The sequence below is a fragment of the Schistocerca piceifrons genome, chromosome 5 (genome assembly GCF_021461385.2).
Source record: "Schistocerca piceifrons isolate TAMUIC-IGC-003096 chromosome 5, iqSchPice1.1, whole genome shotgun sequence".
NCBI classification, from domain to species: domain Eukaryota; kingdom Metazoa; phylum Arthropoda; class Insecta; order Orthoptera; family Acrididae; genus Schistocerca; species Schistocerca piceifrons.
Window position 1 is genome coordinate 200,650,416 of NC_060142.1, and position 23,487 is coordinate 200,673,902.

A 23,487-nucleotide genomic window follows, 5' to 3' on the forward strand; every position below is an offset into this window, starting at 1 on the left:
TGTGCCTGTGGTTCTGTCAGTGTAATCATGTGATGTATCTGACCCCAGGAATGTGTCAATAAAGTTTCCCCTTCCTGGGACAATGAATTCACAGTGTTCTTATTTCAATTTCCAGGAGTGTATTTGGAGTCTATTGTGAGAGCTCTCACGAGACACTCCATATGAAGTTATTTTGTTCTGAAAATTATGGAATTTTCGTGTATACTGTCCGACCACTCTTATTCAGCCAGTTAGAGATTCTTAGCGTGTTGTTCATTTCACAGTGTTATTTTGTGTTGCTCTTCAGACCCTTAAGTACTCCAGAATAATTAGCATTTATTAATAATACTAGTAATTACCAAATCCTCCACCACTAATAAACACACACACACACACACACACACACACACACGAGCGCGCGCATGTACAGGGTTTACCATTTATCTTGACTACCCGAAATAACTGTTTGTCCAAATGCAAATTACAAAATGTTTCAGGCAAATGTTCTTTTGCCGTCAGGGGTACATCAATCAGTATGATTGCCTACGTTGTAACTTTGTTTTTTACGGCCGGCCGGTGTGGCTGAGCGGTTCTAGGCGCTTCAGTCTGGAACCGCGCGACCCCTGCGGTCGCAGGTTCGAATCCTGCCTCGGGCATGGATGTGTGTGATGTTCTCAGGTTAGTTAGGTTTAAGTAGTTCTAAATTCTGGGGGACTGATGACCTCAGATGTTAAGTCCCATAGCGCTCAGAGCCATTTGAACCATTTTTTTGTTTTGTTTTTTACAAAGATATGAACATCGGTATGACTTTTTTAAATGGCGGCCTGTATTTTTTATTCGGTAATTCATTACATCTCCTAAAGACCTATTCAAAAATCTATCACAGTGTACCATTTACTGAAACACAACGTTATTAATTACATAACACAACATTGACGTTGACGCTCCCAGCGCTTAGCGCAGGTACTCGGGGTATTGGAACACATCCACTAGCTGACGTTGACAGAGGACAAATGCAAACATAAGTAGAATGCATACCCGTCATTCCATCAACAATCGTCAGTCGAAGAGTTGTGTGAGAAGAATGTACACCAACGAAGAGAAGGTAGAAATGCTACTCATCTATTGGGAATGTAAGTTAGCTGAACAGTAATTGCAGTACTGTTTTCATATGTATGGGTAGATTTAGTACAGTAGTTTAGTCCTTTTAAATACTGTTGTGTAGAGCAGCCATACAGTAAAGGCTGTCCTTCCCACAAACTGCATCGACATAACGTTTCTTTTATTGTTGTTGTTGTTGTTGTTGAAGGTAGGCGAAACGCTACGCAGACAGCGGAACTGTACAGAGAGCGATATCCTGACAAAACCTGCCTTCCCGACGTATGTTTTCTCGTCTTGTTGTGACGCTTCAGGACACGGGAAGTTTCAACCCACGACAACGCAATCGTCGTAGCAACCGTACAGACGAAGCTGTTCTCGCTTCCGTTGCTATGAATCCACATGTGAGCACACGCCAACTTGAACACTTGAACTGGGCAATGGTACAGGACAGTCAAAGTCAATTTTGTGTTTTGTTTTTACTTGGTTTGCATTTGTTTTCTGACAACTCCAGCAAGTGGACGAGTTGTGATCACGGGCTCAAACTCAGTGTTGTGTTATGTACTTAATAACGTGTGTTTCAGTGAATGGTACACTGTGATACATTTTAGAATAGCTCTTTAGGAGATGAAATGCGTTACCGAATAAAAAGTACAGGATGCCATTTAAAAAAGTCATACCGCTGTTAATATCTTTGTAAAAAACAAAGCCTCAACGAAGGCAATCATGCTGATTAATGTCCCCTTGACGGCTAAAGAACATTTGCTTGAAATATTTTGTAGTTTGCATCTGGACAAACAGTTATTTAGGGTAGTCAAAATAAATGGGACACCCTGTATAAATACCTAGGGCAGATTTTAGTCTTGAATAGTGCATTTAATCTCTGTATCGCGTAATGTCTTGCGATTAATCCACATCAGCTCAACAGACAAATTACCACAAATCACACAGTAACGTGTAACAACGCCTCTGTATGAATACTCTGTGTCAGGGGTATTGTGGTATTCAAGCATTCATCATCCAGTTTTTACAAATAACATGAGACAGATCGAGATGTCTCTGACGTTGAATCGCTCTAGTGGCCCACCCTGAAATTATATTTAAGCTTTCTGACAGACTGAAACTGTGTATCGAACAGAACTCAATCCTAACGCCTTGGCCTTCCATAGGCAAGTGGTCTGCCTAGTGAGCTATCCGAGCACAACTGACGACTAACCCTCACAGCCTCTCCTCTGGTAGTACCCCTTCTCTTACCTACGAAACATCACGAAGTATCAAATCAGCGTACACTCCAGCGCAGAGGATTCTTTCCGGAAACAATCCTCTAGGCTGTGGCTGTCATTTCTCCCAGATGCACTAGTCTTACTATCTACATAGGAGGACTTCGGTGAAGTCTAGAAGGTGGGGAAAGGGGCACGAGCAGAAGTAAAGTTGTGAGGGCACGTTCTGAGTCACACCTGCACAGCCCAGTCGATGAAGGACTTGCCTCTAGAAGGCAAATATCCCATATTCGAGTTCCAATCTGGCACAGAGCTATAATCTGCCAAGTAGATTCAAACCATACACACTCCACTAAGGAGTAAAAATTCATTCTGCGTTGTAGTATTTGTTTGTAGTCCAGTCAAAGTAGTGCAAGTAGTGGGAGGGCGGGGGGGGGGGGGGGCAAGTGCATGAATCCTAAATCCCCATTCCAGACAAGGCCCTAGTCTACGTGGTCTGCCTTCCTTCGTCTGATTTATTATCAAGTGCCGAGTATGGACGACTATGATGGGTGCTTTTACAGTGTAGCGTTGGGTTTATGTCGTTGTGGACAAAGGAGAGCGAAAAGATGGAGGCCGGTGCTGGTACATAGCCCATTGCTCTCGAATAGGACCAAGAGGCCTGCCGAGCTAAATGTCCCCATCCAGTGGGTGGATCACAACCAATGGTGCACCGTGCCTCACTTAATCCAGAACACTAAAGCAAAGACTAGTGATTAAAAACTTTAGCCCACTACCTCTCCTCCACTTGTCTGCAGTGAATACTGGCAGTAAAAATTTTTCACTACCACGATTCGAACCAGCTATCTCCTCTACAGAGAAAGGTTTGTATGTCGTAATTTCTGAAAATCTACTTGCATATAGTTTTTATTATTTACTTAATGTCTTATTTATCCTAGTGCTATCAAGGCCGTCTGGCTCTCTCTTGCATCAGAACAGATAACATACAGTTTGTGGAGTCTTCTTCTTTGGTACATTTGTAGTACGACAGGTACTGACGAGACTCCCTTAATTTGCTTTTTCCTTTGCCTCTTCCTTAACTTGCTGCCAACCACTACTCCAAGTCTTGTTTCTTCACCTCCATTTCCTGCGTCCTTGATCGGTCATTGTGATACTCTATTTCTGTGCAATGTACGTCCCAGCTAAGAAACTTTCCTTATTTCGTCATTTCCACCAGTTCTCTTCTCAGCAATACTTCTTCATTCGTCAGTCAGTCAGTGCACTTCAGTTTCAGAAGTTTTTCTCACAATTACACTTCAGAACTATACACGTATCTTCCTAGTCCATCGGCCCCATTAATCAGCGAGCACTGCTTGATCATTTGCACACTTAACGGCCTGCGTCTTTACGCCTCCCACTGTTATGTCTCCTTCTGTTTAATGTTTCGGCACTTTTCTCGGCGTCAAGACTTTATTACACAGGTGAAAAACCCTTCACAGACTTTGTAGAATGGCATATGGATCAGTTGTCCTACATCTTTGTATTGATGGCATTGTGAATCTTTGGTAGCATGCACATTTTAAACATTTTAGCTGTTGCATGAGAGAATGTTATTTTTTCACTCACTGCAACATTATCATTATTAAGTATTTGTGGAACAATTATAACTTACTAGGAGCTAAGAAAGGGAGCACAAAAAAGAGAATGAAAAAATGGCATCTAAAACGTTGGCTAACAATACCGAGAGCGGAGCTCATGACCTACATATATTCAAAGAGAAGTAAAGATAGACCTAAAATCATTAAATTATTTCTAGAAATAAGCCATTGGCGTAACTTTGAATTGGGGAAATTTGTTGCTTTTCGTATGTTAAGGAGTAAGTTATACCGTATTCTAACGGAGGGACTTCACGCCAAGTCCTTCGGTATGAGGGATGGAGGCAAAAGTAAGGATTTAATGTCCCTTGAAAATTGTTGGTGTTGGAAATCTGTATTTGACATTTGGGTTTTTACGATGGAGTCAAAATTAAACAAAACTATTTCATGTAAATCACGTAAGTGTGGTAGTAGCAGCGTTAAAATACAGGGAGAGAAAAATTTTTTACAACTTGTACACAAACCAGACGGCAATCATAAGAGTCAAAGGGAACCAGTGATTGAGAGGCAGTGAGACAGAGTTGTGGCCTATCCCTATTACTATTCAATCTGTACACTGATTAAGCTGTAAAGCAAAGCAAGGTGAAATTGGGAGTAGGAATTAAATTTCAAGGTGAAGGAAAAAAAACTTACAGTTTGCTGAAGACAGTGTAATTCTGTCAGAGACAGCAAACGACTTGGAAATGCAGTTGAATGGAATGGACAGTGTCTTAAAAGGAGTATATAAGAGAAAAATGAGCAAAAACAAAAAAAGTGTAATGGAATTTAGTTGAACTAAATCAGGTGACAGTGATAAAATTAGAGTGGAAAAAGAGACATTAAAAGTAATAAATGAGTTTTGCTATCTGGGCATCAATGTAGACTAGCAATGGCAAGAAAAACGTTTCTGAAGAAGGGAAAATTGCTTTCATCAAAGAGCAGAATTAAAACATGGACGATAAAAGTTCAGATAAGAAGAGAACAGAAGCTTTCGAAATGTGGCGCTACGAAAGAATGTTAAAGATTAGATAGATGCGTCATGTAACCAATGAATGCTGCAGAAATGTTGCTATAACATTCTGAAGCACCCTTTAGTTTCCTGATGTAATGTAGCGGATTAGAGTGATTGGAGACTCGCCTGGTTGCTCTTTGGTTTGAAGACACATTATAGAGGGATGTGCATGGCCACATTCCTGTAACGTGTCTTCCTTTACATTTCTATCCTGCAACCCTCCCTGCCCACACACCCCCAACCAACCTGAGAAGATAAATTAGCCCTTAATACAACTCTACTACGATTATATGTACTTTAAACATAGCTGCGCTACAGCAACGGTTCCACGTAAATCAGACTAAGAGCAGCCGACCAGTTGCAAAGGATAAAGTAATCTTTACCTAGGTTTCAATAGATATAAATCTATCTTCTTCAGAAGACGGCAGTATTATAACAACATGAAGTGATATGTCCTTATCGTTTAGGCAAACATCTGCATAGTTACATTAATTATATAAAATATAGCCCTGAAAACAGGGTTTGTCAGACAAATAAAATAGGTACATAGAAGTTGCAGAGCGCCTAAGCGACTGAGTTGATTCAGTCGCTTAGGCGCTCTGCAACTTCTATGTACCTATTTTATTTGTCTGACAAACCCTGTTTTCAGGGCTATATTTTATATAATTAATGTAACTATGCAGATGTTTGCCTAAACGATAAGGACATATCACTTCATGTTATTATAATACTGCCGTCTTCTGAAGAAGATAGATTTATATCTATTGAAACCTAGGTAAAGATTACTTTATCCTTTGCAACTGGTCGGCTGCTCTTAGTCTGATTTACGATTATATGTGGTACACACATTGAAAATTTATTCTTAACCAATGTTACTTAACATTAAATAAAAATTTATCCCATTAAAACACTCTTCTCACTCATTTATGATACCTGCCATCCACATCCCTTCCCTCCTCATTAGTGTTCTCCTGACATGAAACCCAGTTCCACCTTGCCTTTCCCTCCCCCCCCCCCCCCCCACCCCTATCCACTAATCACACCTCTTCCCCCAACCAGTATTCTGCTGACATGGAACCAAGTGCCCCTTTCCATTCCCATCCACCCACTACCACACCACTTTCCCCAGAAGAATCCCCTCCCCCCATTAGCCATCCACACACCTTCTCTCGCTAATCAGTATTCTGCTGACATGGAACCCACTGCATCTTTCCCATTCCCTCCCCCACCCACAATCCAACCCCTTCCCTCCTAATCAGTGTTCTGCTGATATGGACTTCAATGTCTCCTTTCCATTCCCCCCATCCACTCACCAACCACACACATTCCCCTGATAATCAGTATTCTGCTAACAAGGAACCTACTGCCTCCTTCCCATATGCCCCCCCCTCCCCAACCACCTAATCAGTATTCTGCTGACATGAAACCTGTGCCACCTTCCTATGGCCTTCTCTGAATAAACCATTCTTTGCAGTTATTTCCAGAATGACGCCGAGGTTTTCTTTGATGTGGAACAGTGAACAGCTAAAGTTCAGACTTCTATAACCAAGATCCATTGTTGGAGAAAATGAGTGGTGTTAAACAGTAAATAAGTGGAAAAGATGTAACACTGTCACAACGTTTCATAGCCACAGTCTGATTTTTTCGTCATAACTAAAACCTTACGACTACTTCTCATATGTTCAGGTTAATAGAAATCAAAATGATGCGTTTTACTCTGTTTCATTCAGACCTGGAACAGAAAGTGAATGATTAACAATGATATTGGTAACCCTCCATCATGTATTGCACTGCTGTTCTCTGTTCTTTCCAGCGATATGGAGGCGAGATAAGCATAGACAAGTGAGTTTCTAGTTGTGCATATTTGGGGAGGGATACCCAGTATTGTCTTTGTCTTACAACTAAGGTTACATTTATGCTGGCAAATGCTCCTCACTGCTCGCACGTGGCTTCTCTACAGGGGCCTTCACTCTGTAAATTTTCGCAACACAGTGGATTAGTTGCACCTACGGGAAGCGAAAACGACGTTCTTTGCATCCGTTGGCAATAACGACAGTGATTCGTTCGCCTTAAAAAAGTGGTTATTATAGTGAGAAAGACAAGGAGGTATGGAGTGCGGTCCCCAGCAGCCTATTGCACTAATGGTGCATCTCATTTACCAATCATAATTTGATTTACTGTAGGCACAATTGCTGATATATATATCAATACATACATCAGAAGAATTTTTTCCTGCTAAAATTGGCCCACTTTACATAAAATTGTCTACTACCACAAATATGTAGATGACACCCTATTACCTGTAAATGGTAACTAAAATGACATACAACTGGTTCACCAAAATTTAATTAGCTTACTCCTTAAAATAAAATTCACGATAGAAGTTGAACAGAGCGAATCAATAAACTTTCAAGACCTAACAATAAGTAATAGCACCCACCACTATAGACCTGACATGTATAGGAAAACTACCACAACATATATTATTATTAACAATCACTCCTGTCACCTATATCCACATAAACTTGCATTCTGTAACTCAATGCCCAACCGTACCATGAACTTACCACTTGGCACTGATGCAACACAGAAAGAAATTGCGATATGTAGCACAACAGAATGGTTTTAACTGTGCAATAGTACTCGGACTATACGATCAACTCACACAACGAAAAACACAAAACGTAAGCATATTAATAACGCTGATAAAAGAAGAAAAAAATTACAAAAACCTACTTATGTGACAACACCATGCATTGGCCAAATTTCAGGAGAACTCAATAAAATATCTAAAAAGAAGAAGGTGAGAATGACGTTCCGTACCAGCAACTGATTAGAAACGAAAATGGAATCGGGAAAAACAAAAATATCAATGTTCTCGAACACAGGACTATTTAAAATCTTATGCATTGATTGTAACCCATTTTATATTGAACAAACAGATAGGAACATCTCAATTAGATCTAAAGTACACACCTGAAATTGCGAAAGTTACCAATCCACATTTTACCATAAACAAAACGCAGAAAAAATAGAAAATGCAATAATGAATAACCTGGAAGAACTCGAAATATGTGTGCCCACAGACGTATATTCAGACAAAATGTTTAAGGACTTGGGTTATTTTTTCATTTCACAGAGAGTCTTGTTTGCTTTTTTCCCTAGACACTTTTTTCTGTGCCGATTTCTTAGCGATTATGAGAATTTTTTTTTAATTAATGAAGCTGTTGGAATGTAGTACTACATACATAGTATCAAAAGATACCAGAATCTCATATTTCACCAAATGTGGACTTTGATTGATTTCCACTATACCTTTCATATGTATTGACCCAAGTTAACAAGGAATAGTTTCCTTATTTTCTGCATTGCTTGTAATCGAACTGATCCTGTTACAATTTGTTTTTCATTTATGTCAGCAGGAATGTTTGTAATAAACAGGGATTTGTGTGGAACAGTGTTTGATTTCATTGTTAGATGCACAACCTGTTTATTATCTTGTTTGAGGTACAGCACCTATGTCTCGTGTTTTCTAGGGCCACCCCTGCCCTGTAAGTTACTTTTTGTGTGACAGCTTCTTCATAAATTCCACACTACTGTATGGAGAGCGCCCCAACTATTGATCAGTCCAACCAGTGCGGATCGTTCTCACACCCACAGGGGTATCTCGAACGCTCAGCTGTAATCTCAGAAGTGAAGCCCATTACATGTAACGTTCACACAATGGATACTTTCACCAGTTCTATCAACCGACTACGGTGTCCCAATAATGGTGACTGGGGAATGTACTGTGTTCAGATAATGGAGGTCAGCACACCCAGGCAACATTATGCCTGTCCACACCGTAACACATGGAGCACAAAACCAATCGTGTTCAAAATAGTTGGATGTATCCTAATATGGCGAGAGGAAGCAACACGCAATGCTCCAAAGAACCAAAGAACTCTGCTGACCATGATCGTTTTGGTGGTCCATGTGTTTTGGTTGGGGGGGGGGGGGGGGGGGGGAATAATGTAGCATGGGCATACTACCCTCCAGAGCTTTGAACATGGTACACTCACCAGTCAACATTGTTGTGACATTGTGTTAGAACAATAATGATTAATATAAAATTATGTAGTCAATATATGAATAAGAATCAAAATTCTCTCGCAGACTCTTACCTTCTTAATTGGACAGTTAACTGCAGGTTCCGTCTTCTCAATAAAATCTGACCACACTTCACCAGAATCATGAATATGCTCACATAAATCTTCTTTTACCTTTGTCATGAATTGTTTACAAGTGTGAGTCTCATATTTACTCTCGCACCGCTTTAAATCCACTACAACCTACAGCATAATACAAGAGAATAAGTTATTTAGATTTCTTTATTCACTACAAATCATGATATTTTTATTCATTTACAGTTTCTTCTGTTGTATAGAAAAAGTTTCCATTTCCTTTTGAGATAGCAAAAAGTTATACCAGGTCTAACATTACTGTTACATCTATACGTATTTTCTGTATAATTAAATAAACAAATGTTTCAGAAATGTAAAACAGATGGTGTACCTTTTCTGAAGAGGTCAATAGCCTAGACCAAAATAAAATAGTACAATAAAGAAGATAATTAGGACTACTTCTTCTTACTACCACCGTCATCACTTACTTTGTTGGTTGCTGGAATGAAATGTTCCACATTTTAAATTTTATACAGAAATTACTGCTACGAAATTACAAGATATTCAGTGACTCCTTTCAAATGGGCCAATGGTCCTATTTATTAATGCATCGTTGAAGCAGCGATGCAACAGCTTTATGTAATTTTGTGACCAATATTCACACATTAACACTAATGCCAGGTACTATAAAAAAGCCAGGAACCATAAAATTTGATGCAGAGGGAAAGAAACAAGCACTGAAGTAATAAGTTCAGTTACATTTAATTATTGAATATAGTACTGGTAATTTGGACTTTCTTACTTAAAGAAAGCACAAAAAGCTTTGGTATATATAATTACAAATCCAATACAATTGCAAACACAAAATCAATTTATTAAACTGTACAGTTTCATCTGTCCATTTGAGCTCAGTGTTATTGGATGTAAGTTCAGATACAAGGGAAGCTCAAGGCATGTCAAGAGCATCAATGAAATTGTTAGAGCCTCCAAAAGCTGGACAATAACACACTATACGAAATAAATCATAAGTTTGTACCTTACCGAATCAAACATTTATATTCCTTTGTTTTTTGTATGTACTCATGGAATAAACAAAATAATACAATGTATGATACTTTTACACGCATAGATCATATGTTCCCCAAATTTCAACAAATGACAATTGTTCATTGTTCTGTGAAACATAGTGAAACAAAACTATTTGATGATAGGACACTGAAACTGATATCATTGCAACCATCCTGGTTTAACCTTAAATTAACATATAACAGAATAACGTTGTTATATTTGTTTGAAATTACTAAAATCCAAAAATAAATGTGTTACTTTGTCGAAAGCTGACATCTTGAGATCATGACTGTGTGGAATTATGGCTTAATTGTTACATTAAAATAAAAACAGTAACCATACTACTGTTAATAATGCTATTCATTAGGAACAAATAGAGAACTGTCAAGTCATGTGAATAGGTTCATGTTCAGATGGTGTTTAAATTTGAAATTAAGTTATTCTCTAACTGTGGTGTTCACAGATTTTGGCAGAAGTACCTTGGGATTTTGGTGCCCTACAGCAAAAATTAAAAATGTAAGGAAGAAGGAATATTTTGTTGCAAAAGAACCTAACAATGACTTATAACAATGCAAATACGTTTTTTGGTTTTGTGTTACTTCCTTCGAAAATCCTGTGTCTGTATAATGCATTAATGGCTACTGGTTTTCAGTGTAAGTAAAACAAAACTATACATATTTTTGTTTAAAATTTGTTTACATTATTATAATTGAACTTTTGGTAGTTTTACAATAAAACTCCTTTTTCTGCTGTAAGGAACCACAAACTCAAGGAATTTTTCTCGAATCAGGGACCACTCTATGTACACCATTTTGTAACTTTAAGTGTGAGCAACCATCTGAAGATGAACCTGTCACTTCGAAACTGGTAACAGTGCTCTGTGTACCTAATAAATATCATTGTTAATGGTGTCTGGTTACCGATTTATGCAAATAAATACATGTCTTCAAAAAGAAGCTAAGGTTTTATGCCTACAAGGATTGAACCCTATATCATGAACCTGATAAGATTTTGAAAGATAAAATTTAGCTGAAACAGAAACAACTGCACAGAAACGCTTTCAGTGAATATTATCTGCAGTTTTATTCAAAAAGTTTTAAGTGGAGATTGGGAGTATAAAATTAATTAAATAAAAAATCTGCACCAAGCAGTGACATTAATTATGTTACTTAAAATTTCACTCATACGACAACTTCAATTTGAAATTTTATTTAAAGTGATGATGATGATGATGATGATGATGATGATGATTGTGATGACGACGATGACTATGAGGTCATCACATCCAAGGTCAGTTTGAAAATTCTTCCAGTCTGTGGCTTTTCAGATTTTATAGTTTATTCAGTCATGTGTTATGGGCTCAGTCTTCTCAGGGAACGATCAGAGAATCTAAGAATACTTAAGACTATAAGGTTAATATTGGATAAAAAATAAGGGTAAAGAACATTTTCAAAACTACAAATCTTCCCTTGGTTTATGTAACATTTTTAACTCTCTCTCTGCCTCATCTGTAGATTTTAATGTTTGCTCCCCTGAATGGAAATCAATTATTAGCTTCGTTTACAGACTTCTACACTTTTTTCTTCTAATAATGCTTTTGGCTATGATTGTGTATGAAGTCTCTTTTTTTTTTACAGATGACTCACCATTAAGTTCGTCGACTTATCTAAATGTATAGCTGATGTATTATCATTATAAATGTATTATTATCCATATTCATTGCTGGAAAGTCGTTAGCTTCACCTAGTTCTTTAGGAATAAGTCTCTGCAACTCCTTTAACACATTTAGCCAGAAATGGTCACAGATTTTCCAACCTAGTTCCACACCATAACTTAAGCATTTACAGTAGCATCAAACCGAATTAATTGTTTAACTTTTTATAAGGAGTGTCCAGACTTGATGCTGTGTGATATTAATTTTCATTTTCTTATCATTTTAATTTTTTCCCCACTCACTGCAAACCTGTCCCTGCTAAATTGCCATTATCAAGTTATGTTATTTTGTCTAGGTGAATTAAGGTGGTAATTAATTTGTTATGACAGTAAACTGGCAGTTTCGCAAATACACACATCAAAACAAGTCTTGCATCACCTCCATCTCAGAGTTCTGGGACCTGTACAGAAAATTGGGATAGAGATCAACATAAACACCATTTCCGCCCTTTTTATTGACCTGGAAACCACACATTTCATGTTGTAGCACCATACAGCGAGACCCTCAGATGTGGTGGACCAAATTGCAGTACACACCAGTACCTCTAATACCAAGTAGCACGTCCTCTTTCACTAATGCATGTCTGTATTCGTCTTGGCGTACTATCCACAAGGTCATCAAGGCACTGTTGGTCCAGATTGAACCACTCCTCAACGGCGATTCGACGTAGATCCCTAAGAGTGCTTGGTGGGTCACATCATCCATAAACAGCTCTTTTCAATCTATCCCAGGCATCTTCGATAGGGTTCATGTCTGGAGAACATGCTGGCAATGTCGTTATCCTGAAGGAAGTCGTTCACAATATGTGCACCATGAGGGCGCGAATTGTCATCCACAAAGACAAATGCCTCGCCAATATGCTGCCGATATGGTTGCACTGTCGGTTGGAGGATGGCATTCATGGATCATACAGCCTTTGTGGCACCTTCCATGACCACTAGCGGCATACGTCGGCCCCACATGAAGCCACCCCAAAACAGTAGGGAACCTCCACCTTGCTGCACTCGCTGGACAGTGTGTCTAAAGTGTTCAGCCCGATCAGGTTTCCTACAAACGCGTCTCCGACGATTGTCTGGTTGAAGGCATATGCGACACTCATCAGTGAAGAGAACATGATGCCAATCCTGAGCTCTCCATTCGGAAGTTGCTGGGCCCGTCTGTACTGCGCTGCATGGTGTCATGGTTGCAAAGATGGACCTCTGCATGGACGTCGGGAGTGAAGGTGCTCATCAGGCAGCCTATTGCGCACAATTTGAGTCGTAACTCGACGTCCTGTGGCTGCACGAAAAGCGTTATTCAATACGTTGGCGTTGCTTTCAGGGTTCCTCCGACCCATAATCTGTAGGTAGCGGTCACCTACTGCAGTAGTATCTCTTGGGCGGCCTGAGCAAGGAATTTCATCGACATTTCCTGTCTCTCGGTATCTCCTCCCTGTCTGAACATCACCACTTTGGTTCACTCCGAGATGCCTGGACACTTCCCTTGTTAAGAGACTTCCTGGCACAAATTAACAATGCGGACGCGATCGAACCGCGGTATTGTGTCTACAGACAACACAACCCATGTACTTTCTTCCTGGTGGAATGACGAACTGATGGGCTGTCCAATCCTCTCCGTCTAATAGGCGCTGCTCATGCATTGTTGTTAACATTTTTGGGCAGGTTTAGTGACATCTCTGAACAGTCAAAGGGACTGTGTCTGTGATACAATATCCACAATGAACGTCTATCTTCAGGAGTTCTGGGAACAGGGGCGATGCAAAACCTTTTTTGATGTGTTTATAAAACATTATCACGATTGTTCATGTACATAATCTGGAAACATGTCAGAGAGTCAATACAAAACATATGATAACGTCATAATTTACATAAAATTGTCGAAAATAGGACTTAACAAAAATATTCACATAAAATACAGAAACGCCTACGCAACACACACCTATAAATTAATAGCACCTATGATCGCTAGAAACATAGACTTCTACTAATATAAAGCAGCGACTGATATATGTACAAACTAATAATGTATATATCATCTGTATAACAGTGCTTATATTTTGTAAACAAATGATACTGTAGCTCCAAAACTGTCAAATTACTGTCATAACAAATTAACGCCTTAACTCAGAAAATATAGAATGACAGTCATAATACATTTGCCAATGGTGTTAATATATATATATATATACAGACAACATATTATGCCTTGACAATAGCAATAAGCTTGATAACAACAACTAGCCAAAACAGATCTGTAGTCAAATGGAGGAAAGAAAAAGTAATATAATACAGCTAGAAGTCGTGATGCTCTTTACAAATATGTTACTGATGACTCACATGACACTGCAGGCATTATGGAATATAACTACTTAACATTAATAACATTCGGTTGGTGAAACTCCATAAATCAGCTTTTGGATAACTTTTCACATTAAATAAATTTCATGATTTAAAATACCATGGAATTCAATTTTTTCTCTTTTTCTTAGCTTCTGAATCCATTGTCTATAAATGATAGGAAAGTCTATAAAATACAGTAATCCATGAAAAGGACACACTAAAGAGCAGACTGTCAAGCTACATAAAATACCTCTGCAGTCTGTTTTTACACTATGTACTGTAGTCTATGCATTAAATATATATATTCTAGCATAATGTTTCATACTGTGCTTACAAAATAAATAGTTTTTAACACATATAAAAAACAGGTTTACCATATTTTGTGCATCAAAAGAAACTAACAGCTCAAGCTACAGTCAATTATCTTCAGACGCCTCTTCAATGGCAATTAATTCATTATTGCTAGTAAATGCCTAATGAATTACCTCATACTTAAGAAATTAAGATCTTCCAGGAAAAGTTGATGGAATAATATCTATAATCACAGCATTCATTCACTAGAATAAATGTTACAACAAAGATTCTACACTTTGTAATTGCAAATAATTGTTTGCAATTTCTAAATAAAATCGGGATTGTGTACTGTATCATTAAAAATTAATACCAATCTCACATTTATTCATCTCCAACCGATATAATATAAAAAAAGACAAAAGGTATGGTGTGACATCTGGTGTCCAAGTGGATAAATCAGGGGATTGTAAAATAAATACTTATTTATGTATATTAGCTAATTATTCTTTGAGAAAAATAGCTATATAGTGACAAAATGAAGAATAATTAAAATATGATACATTATTAGCTGTAGCAATACACACACATTTTCCATAATGCATAATACCATGGGGAGTAAATTGTGACAGCCAACATAAATTCCGTAAGAAAACAAATTGCCTTCAGTAGGTTTAATTTTTATTAATGAAATACTTTTTAAATAGTGAGTGATGTATATGTACAAAACCTAAAAATATCTTTTAGCACAATCCTAGAAACATCAATGTACTTCCATAATGTTTACACCAAATGGAGAGTACTTTTCGACCACAAATCTTTTTTTCAATATAAATTTCGTGAACTGCCATTAATTTTCATTCACAGTATTCCTTTTAAAATTGTATAGATGTGTAAGAAGGGACCTAACCTTGAAAATATGAATATGGCATTTGGCACAAAAAGTCACATTCACTTACCAACACTTACATTTTTTGTCAAGTTTCACTGAAAATTTTAAAACAATCACCAAATGTGATGTAAGACATCGTTAAAACAATATTTTTTGAATTTTAAAATATAATGGAGACATATTCAGGTTTATAATTACTTAGAAGCGTTGGTGGCCTCAAAGGCTACATTCTATGGATAGAAAGTAGTGCAGTGCGAATCTAAAATTCATTTTTAAAATAATATTGTAATTTAACGTAGTAATGGGCCAGACAAAAATCAGGACTGCAAGATACCTCCTTAAGAAAATCACCACCACATAAAGGGATTTATCATATTAAAAAAATTTGACAGTTAAATAACAATTGGGAAAAATTTCTTACAGTTCTGTGTAGAAACAATAACGATTCAGTTGAATGATTTTAAATCCAGAGCTAAATCAGGAGAATATTCATTTAAACGAGTATTGTGGCCAAGTTCGTTCACCTGGAGAATATTTTTATTGAAAGTATGTTAAAGTTGTAACAGTGTGGTATCTATTGTTACACTGAATATGTTGTAAGTGAAGGCATTGTGGGTGGCACACTGAATGTTGTAGTAATGAGAAGAGCGAAAAAAACGATTGATCAAAAGAAGTAAATGTAAAGTTAACATTTATCAGTGAAAGGACAGTTGTAAGTAGGCTGTTTAGGTTCTTATATTGGTAACGCCGCTGCCACGTAGCGCTCTGTATGAAAATCACTGGCTGTGCTGTGTGCAGTCTGTGGCTGATTGGCATTGTTGTAATACTCGCCATTGTACGTTGGGCAGTTGGCTGTTAACAGCGGGTAGCGTTGCGCAGTTGGAGGTGAGCCGCCAGCAGTGGTGGATGTGGGGAAGTGAGATGGCGGATTTTTGGGAATGGATAATCTGGAGGTGTGTCCATCAGAAACAGTACATTTGTAAGAATGGATGTCATTAACTGCTATGTATATTATGACTATTAAGGTAAATACATTGTTTGTTCTCTATTAAAATCTTTCATTTGCTAACTATGCCTATCAGTAGTTAGTGCCTTCCGTAGTTTGAATCTTTTATTTAGCTGGCAGTAGTGGCGCTCGCTGTATTGCAGTAGTTCGAATAACGAAGATTTTTGTGAGGTAAGTGATTTGTGAAAGGCATAGGTTAATGTTAGTCAGGGCCATTCTTTTGTAGGGATTATTGAAAGTCAGATTGCGTTGCGCTAAAAAATATTGTGTGTCAGTTTAACCACAGTCATGTACAATTTTTCTAAGGGGACGTTTCATATGTCGACCCTTAGCCGATGATACCTCACTGGAATCTTCTGATTTTTTTCTTGTAGTTTGTGTAATTAGTGTAGCTATTGTTTATTGCTAGCGCGTAATTGTAGAGAGAATCTCCTTTGTAGTTGCAGTTTTTCATTGTTGTACAGTAAAACAATTGTGGCATGCATGTAGATTTGCACCAAGTATTTCGCAGTTGCGCTTGCAATTAACTAGATATTATTTTCAGTGCTATGTTAATGTGTTCTCTTATTTTTGCTCTTCAAATTGTGCTTTTCTGTGTTATCGTGTGAAACATTGTGACAATAATGGCGTGTGAAAAACGTAACACTAGGCTCCAAAGTAAACTGAGAAATAATAGTGACAACGAGCCTAGCTTATCAGCACCACTGTGTAATGAATTAACAGACATTCGAAGTAGTAATTTGGTAATTGTGCATAGGGAAATGGAGCGGGCGGCAAATAATGGTGTAGACAATGAAACAAGTAGTGAACAGGGAAGCATTATCGATCGATCGGTCGGCAATAGCTCGCCTCAGAAATACGAAATGACAGAACACAATATTGCAAATACTGTAGGCTTAGGTTTTGGGTCCTCACCGTTTTCTCAAATGAGTCAAGACACATTTTCTGCTTGTCAAAATGTGAATGTTGCCGGTGAAAATGCACTGCCAAAAAGCATAGAGAAACAGGTTCCAGACACAAATACATTATTATTGTAATTAATACAACAAATGGAACAAAATCAGAGACAAACACAGCAAAAGCTTCAAAAGTTAGACACAATGGAACAAAATCAGAGACAAACACAGCAAAAGCTTCAAAAGTTAGACACAATGCTTGAACAAACACGTGAAGATTTAACTACTGAGTTACATAACATTGAATCGAAATGTCAAAAAGTCTGTAATGACGTAAAAACACAAATTAGTGAGCATTTTCAACCTATTTTTTCGCGGCATGAAAATGCATTACAGAATCACGAAGCAGCCATAAAAGAACTGCAAACTGTTGTTCACGAAAATCATGAGACCTTGCAAGCTAAAATTGACTCAGTTGCATCTATCGATTCGGTTACGCAACCTGCAAAAACTCAGTAAAATTTAAAGGACACAAAAGATACTCTGAAAATTGGTTCAGAGACACACATGGAGGAAATTAGTTCATTATCAGAGAAAGTAGTTAAACTTTCGGATCAGCAAAATAATTTATCTATGAAGGTAGATGATAATCTGAATGACACAAAACTGGTAGTCTTTGATGACACAGAAGAGTGCGAACAAATTAGGAAATTCAAACAAAATCAGAATCAAATTAATACACAACACCAAAGAGAAATCCGGGAAGTACAAGATCAGCTGACACAGGTAATACAAGAATTACGTATTTCAGAGGACACTCGCACTCCAATACGGGAAGAGGGACATGGAAATACGGAACAGCCACAAAATAATAACACGGGGTACTTCGGAAATTACGCAAGAAATTGGCACGGTACACCGAATTTTGAGATGGAACCACCGAAACGAAGTAACAATGACCGATATGCGACTCGCCGAATGATGATTTTGACTATAAGCTGTTTATTACTACACGTAAATTCAAAACATTTAAGAATTCCGGCAACGACATTCATCCACAAGCGTGGCTTCATCAATTCTCTCATTGTTTTCCTCCCAACTGGTCATTAGAGCACAGATTAGAATTTATGTGTGGCTATTTAGAGAATGAACCAGCTGTAAGAATGCGATCGGTCATTCACGATTGCCACAGTGAAGCAGAATTTTATCATGCCTTCCTCTCAGCATATTGGTCTCAAGCTACACAAGACAGAGTAAAACATAGCATCATAATGATGAAACATTTCGAACAATCTGAATTTTCCAGTCTTGTGAAATATTTTGAAGACATCTTGCACAAGAATCAGTACCTGCCAAACCCATACAGCCCCTCAGAACTCATCCGCATTTGCTTAATCAAATTACCTGAACATTTACGACATATTATTTTGGCAGGACGTTGCAAAGACGACATTGAAGCTTTTCAGGGACTCTTACAAGAATTAGAAATTGACACTGACAATCGCGGAACGCGAAAACAGGAGCACAACAATTATAGGTCACATCCATCACAATTCCGCGATGACAGAAATAATAACTGGACACGACAAGGCTATTATTACAACGTAAATCGTGACCAAAACAGACACCACCCGTATGACAACCGTTGGCAGAGTAATAATCACAGAGAAAGATCGCATTCCCATGGTAATGAATGTGACAGAGACAACCATAAAAACAGACAATGTGGGAACCAAAACTATTATTATGAAGGGAAACAGAATGACTTCAGACACAACGGTCCTCCTTGCAGTTACGACTCAGGGGAAGTTCTCCACCACGTGACCGACAAGAAATTAATTACAGAAATTACCGACATGACGACAGACGATGTAATCGTAACGACAGACATGAATTGCATCAGAACTGGCTGGATTCAAACAGGGCAAGGCCATCTCCACAAGGTGAATTTGTAGAAGTTAGGTCTCCTAATCCCAATAACGACGCGCGCCAACAAAGAGACAGACAGTGACTCGCACCACAGGCAGCCACGTGCGCCGGCTGGTTCAGAGAAAAATAACATAGACACTAACCTTGAGAAAAACTTTAGCATTCCTTACCGACCTACATAACATGATAATTGCGTTAAAGCTGAAACTCTGAGTACTAGGAAGAGTAAAGGTTTACACCACATTTCACATGTAAAACCGTTTATTGAAAGATAATCTGTTTTTTAACTTAGTCTTTGCCTTAAAACTTTTCACTTCACGCTACTAGTACAATTTGTCACACTGAGAATCTGTTAACATGCAACAATGTTTGAAGTTAAATATCCAGTCAAGAACCAAGAGAACTTATTTAAACAGAAATTACGAATGCATTGTTATAGTGAACAGAGGACAGGGTGTTATTGTGTGTGTACATTCTTGCTTGTTAATTGCACGATTATGTAACGACTATAAGGCTTACATACTTAGAGCATATACTGCTAATGAGATTTTAATGCAACATTTTGGTTTACTTGAAAATACATTATGGATTTAAAGAGCTTTCTGAGAGATACCAGATGACACAGTGGTTAGTTTATGTGACAGCTACACGATTTTATCACGACGCTACTAATGAGTGACCATTTACAATGTTGCTTTTGAGGTGTTTGTGTTTTATATCTGCACAGTTTTTCTGAATTCTTCTGGAAAGTAAAACATGTTTTAGCAGTAACTTTTGTGGTATAGCTGCAATGAGACAGCTTTTTTCGTAGCACAACAATATGTTACATTATAGTACTTTCTTGATCACGGTAAGGTACGTAATTACTGCGATATCTATACGCAAAGTATTTCACTTTCGTTTATGATGAGGTAAGTACCTCGATTTCAGCAGAACTTTGCTTACAGAGGACGATAACTACGACACTTCCACAGAGATTATCTTACAACAAGACGCACAGTTTAGTGCTACAGTACACATATTTGAGTGATTAATTTTGTACTTAAAACATTTATTTTTATAGATTTTTGAATTACAATGTTACAGAGGTTTCCCATGATACATTTCATTCCATTGCTGTAATCTGTAACAGCTGAGGGTATAATTACATTAATCCTTGGGGGGGGGGGTACACGCTTACTTTGTGTACCATGTGTTTGGCAAGCACAAGGAGCCCTAGCTAATATGGTATTTGCTTATACAACTTTACACGTCGGTACCATATTTCTCTAACACTGAATTACACAGCTATCTGATTATTTAACAGAGAAACAAAATTTTTTTTACTATGTCAGTGACACATGTTTACGCAATTACACAGCTGGATAATTTCACACTTATGAAATTGTAATTCGTCTGTGCTTTGTGAACTGTTCATATTTTTTCAGAACCATTGTGATACTATGAGAGCTTTGAATGATGGATTTGGTAAGGGAGCATGATTTTTAAAGTACATTTGAGGTAGATGACACTATTGAAATGAGCAGAGAATTTTTTTTAGGTTTTGAAATTATTGCAGAAAACTACAACGATTTTGAGATTTGACTGAGGTGTTATGATTTTATTATTACAACGACAATGTGTATTATGCTGTTGAAGAATGTTTATTGTGCTATGTGTTTATTATGATGAAATATTGAAGAAGTGTCGACGAATATGTATATGTCTAATAAGGTAATGAATAAGGAGTAGTGGTTAGGGACTCTGACTTGTGAAAAAGGATGTTGGAAACCAAGAATCATACTTTAAGAGTTATGAAATCTGTGTAAATGCAAGAATGTATCACAATGTCAGCGAAAACTTTTGGACATTGTTACATTCATAGGATTTTGTTTCTACTCATTTCTAACGCAAATTCTCGACCTGTGAAATTTCATATGACACTGTCACTGTAGTGCAAACTGGTGTCGTAAATATTTCGGTAAGGAAGGTAGGTCACTGTAAGCACCCAGCTGCGCGACAATCGCCTGGAAAAAAGCCATTACTGTGTGCCTTTCAGAGGCACAGGTGAAAAAAGAGGCCATTATCATCGCTATTGACATTCTTTGTAGAAAGCATCGCAAATACGACACGCCCAAACTTGAAAACATATAATTACACCGTGGAGCTCTTAATCTATGATATTTACTGATATGAAATGATGAGAAACATTTCACGTCTATTGTCTTGCTAGTTGAAAGATTGTTTACTGGATTATGAAACGCCATATGGCTAGTGAAAGACGTTACACGCCTTGCTTTGCCTATTTTGTTTAATATCTAGTTTCTAGCTGCGCTGCAGCATTGGTTACAATAAAATTTAATGGATGTACTAATATAGATATGTTATGCCTACAGATCCAGTAAATAATAACTTTATGATCTTCTTCAAAAAAATTTCCCCTTCACAGAACTTGCATACATAATTTTCTTTTCAACTACTTGGTAATACTTCTCATAGAATAAGTTGTGGTGCACCATTTTAATTGCATAGACATTAAGATGTGACTAGACATTTCCCTTATCTGCATTGTTGTCTTTAGTGTAATATTTTTTCTGCTTGAGCTTTGTCATGTTTAGGTATAAGTTATAGCATTTGCTGCTGCTGTTTGCCAGGCATACTGTTACTAAATTTCACTTTGTCTTACTCTGTTAAGCCAGTTTTACTACCGATTTATATTCCTTGTTGCTGCACATTGGCTCATATTAGTTTCTTATGTTGCATTTGCTTGGTAATTTAGAGTTACTGTAGCTTGCTTTGCCAATTTCCATTTTTTTGTCATTGCTGCATTGCTGCATTGCCTCGTCCCTTAGTTTAGCATCTGAGCTCCGTAGGTTTAAGTTAGCTTAAGAAAGGGTAGGATATATAAGAGAACGAGTTGTCATGAATTGGAAGAAATGCATTGAGAAGCTATAAGAAAATGGTTTGGCCAAAAAAGTATTTTGAAAGAGGATATGAACAAAAAAGTAGGGTTTAGAGACAACAGGTTTAGGTAGGATTTTCTTAGAAATAAATGATGAGGTAAGATAATGGAAAATAAATATTGAGGTACGAAATATGTGAACATATAAATACAGAATGCATGCTTGGATAGGATTTTTTTGGTGGAAACAAATGTTGAAATAAGACGAAAGATCTATGGAATGAAGTTTTGGGTTGGACTACAGTACCAAATGTTACACTGAAAACAAATCCTGTCCTTTCCTCCTGTGTTATTCTGCTATGTGCTTGTGTACCCTTGTGTATTTGTCTTCTTCCTGTCTTTATGTGTTTAGCTGATGAGAGTTACGTTGTAGATTTTTTCTAATAATATGTTATTTACTTTGTAAAGATGTTTAGACATTATTTATCTGTTCTGTCCTGTTGCTCATATGTGAAGCTGATGTTTCAAAAGTTATTCTGATCTTTATGTATGTACATATGTCATAATTTTTGTAACACTGATGTGCATGTTTATTTCTATTCTTTTGTAAAGCCTGTTTTACTACAAATGTTATCTGTATTGTTATGTTTTTTAATGATGTATTTTGTACCTTTGTTATTGTATTCTTATGTTATAAAATTGTAATTGACACCAGTTCATCAAATTAAGTAACATGTAAGTTACATTGCACTGCACACGTTTCTGTTGGTCATTGTATATAGACAATATGTGAGAAGTAGGGACTGTTAGTTTTTGCACGTGTGTTAATAGTTCAGCAAGGGACTGGTTAACAGCACTGCTGGTTCCAAGGATAATTCCAAAAACTTTGTGAGTGTACAAGTGGTGGTTTATGGACTTGCTATACTCTCCGCAAGACTCTTCGATGGTGATTGTGCACCTGCACAGTCGCAACAGATGGCTGCTAGCCGTCTCTACAAGGACTACAGTGGGGCTGCATCTCTGTTGGCCCACCAATACCATTATTTCTTCAAGGACTGCAGTGGGTCTGCACCTCTGGTGGCCCACCAATAACATAATCTCTACCAGGACTACAGTGGGTCTGCTCTGTGATGACCTACCTACCAATATTCTTCAAAACTTCGACTGACTCTGCTGTGGGTTTGCTCTGTTGTGGCCCATTACCTGTCTGGCTCTGAGCACTATGGGACTTAACAGCTGTGGTCATCAGTCTGTCAAGAGTCAGCACTGTCTTTCTGTTGGAAGGACAACACTACTTCAAGACTGCATGGAAATCCACTACTTCCATGTGCATTCTCTTTTACTGCTCAGACTTTGAGTAAAAAAAAAACACTGCAATTTTACTGT

General features: G+C 37.7%; 1 protein-coding gene across 1 annotated transcript in view; it reads right to left on the bottom strand.

Moving 5' to 3' along the window:
* LOC124798624 overlaps positions 1–23,487 on the bottom strand; it is a 202,276-nt gene that overhangs the window by 62,024 nt on the left and 116,765 nt on the right. The window contains exon 3 of the mRNA XM_047262104.1: positions 9,086–9,253. Within this exon, the coding sequence (XP_047118060.1) occupies positions 9,086–9,253 (168 nt within the window). The remainder of the gene's footprint in view (positions 1–9,085; positions 9,254–23,487) is intronic.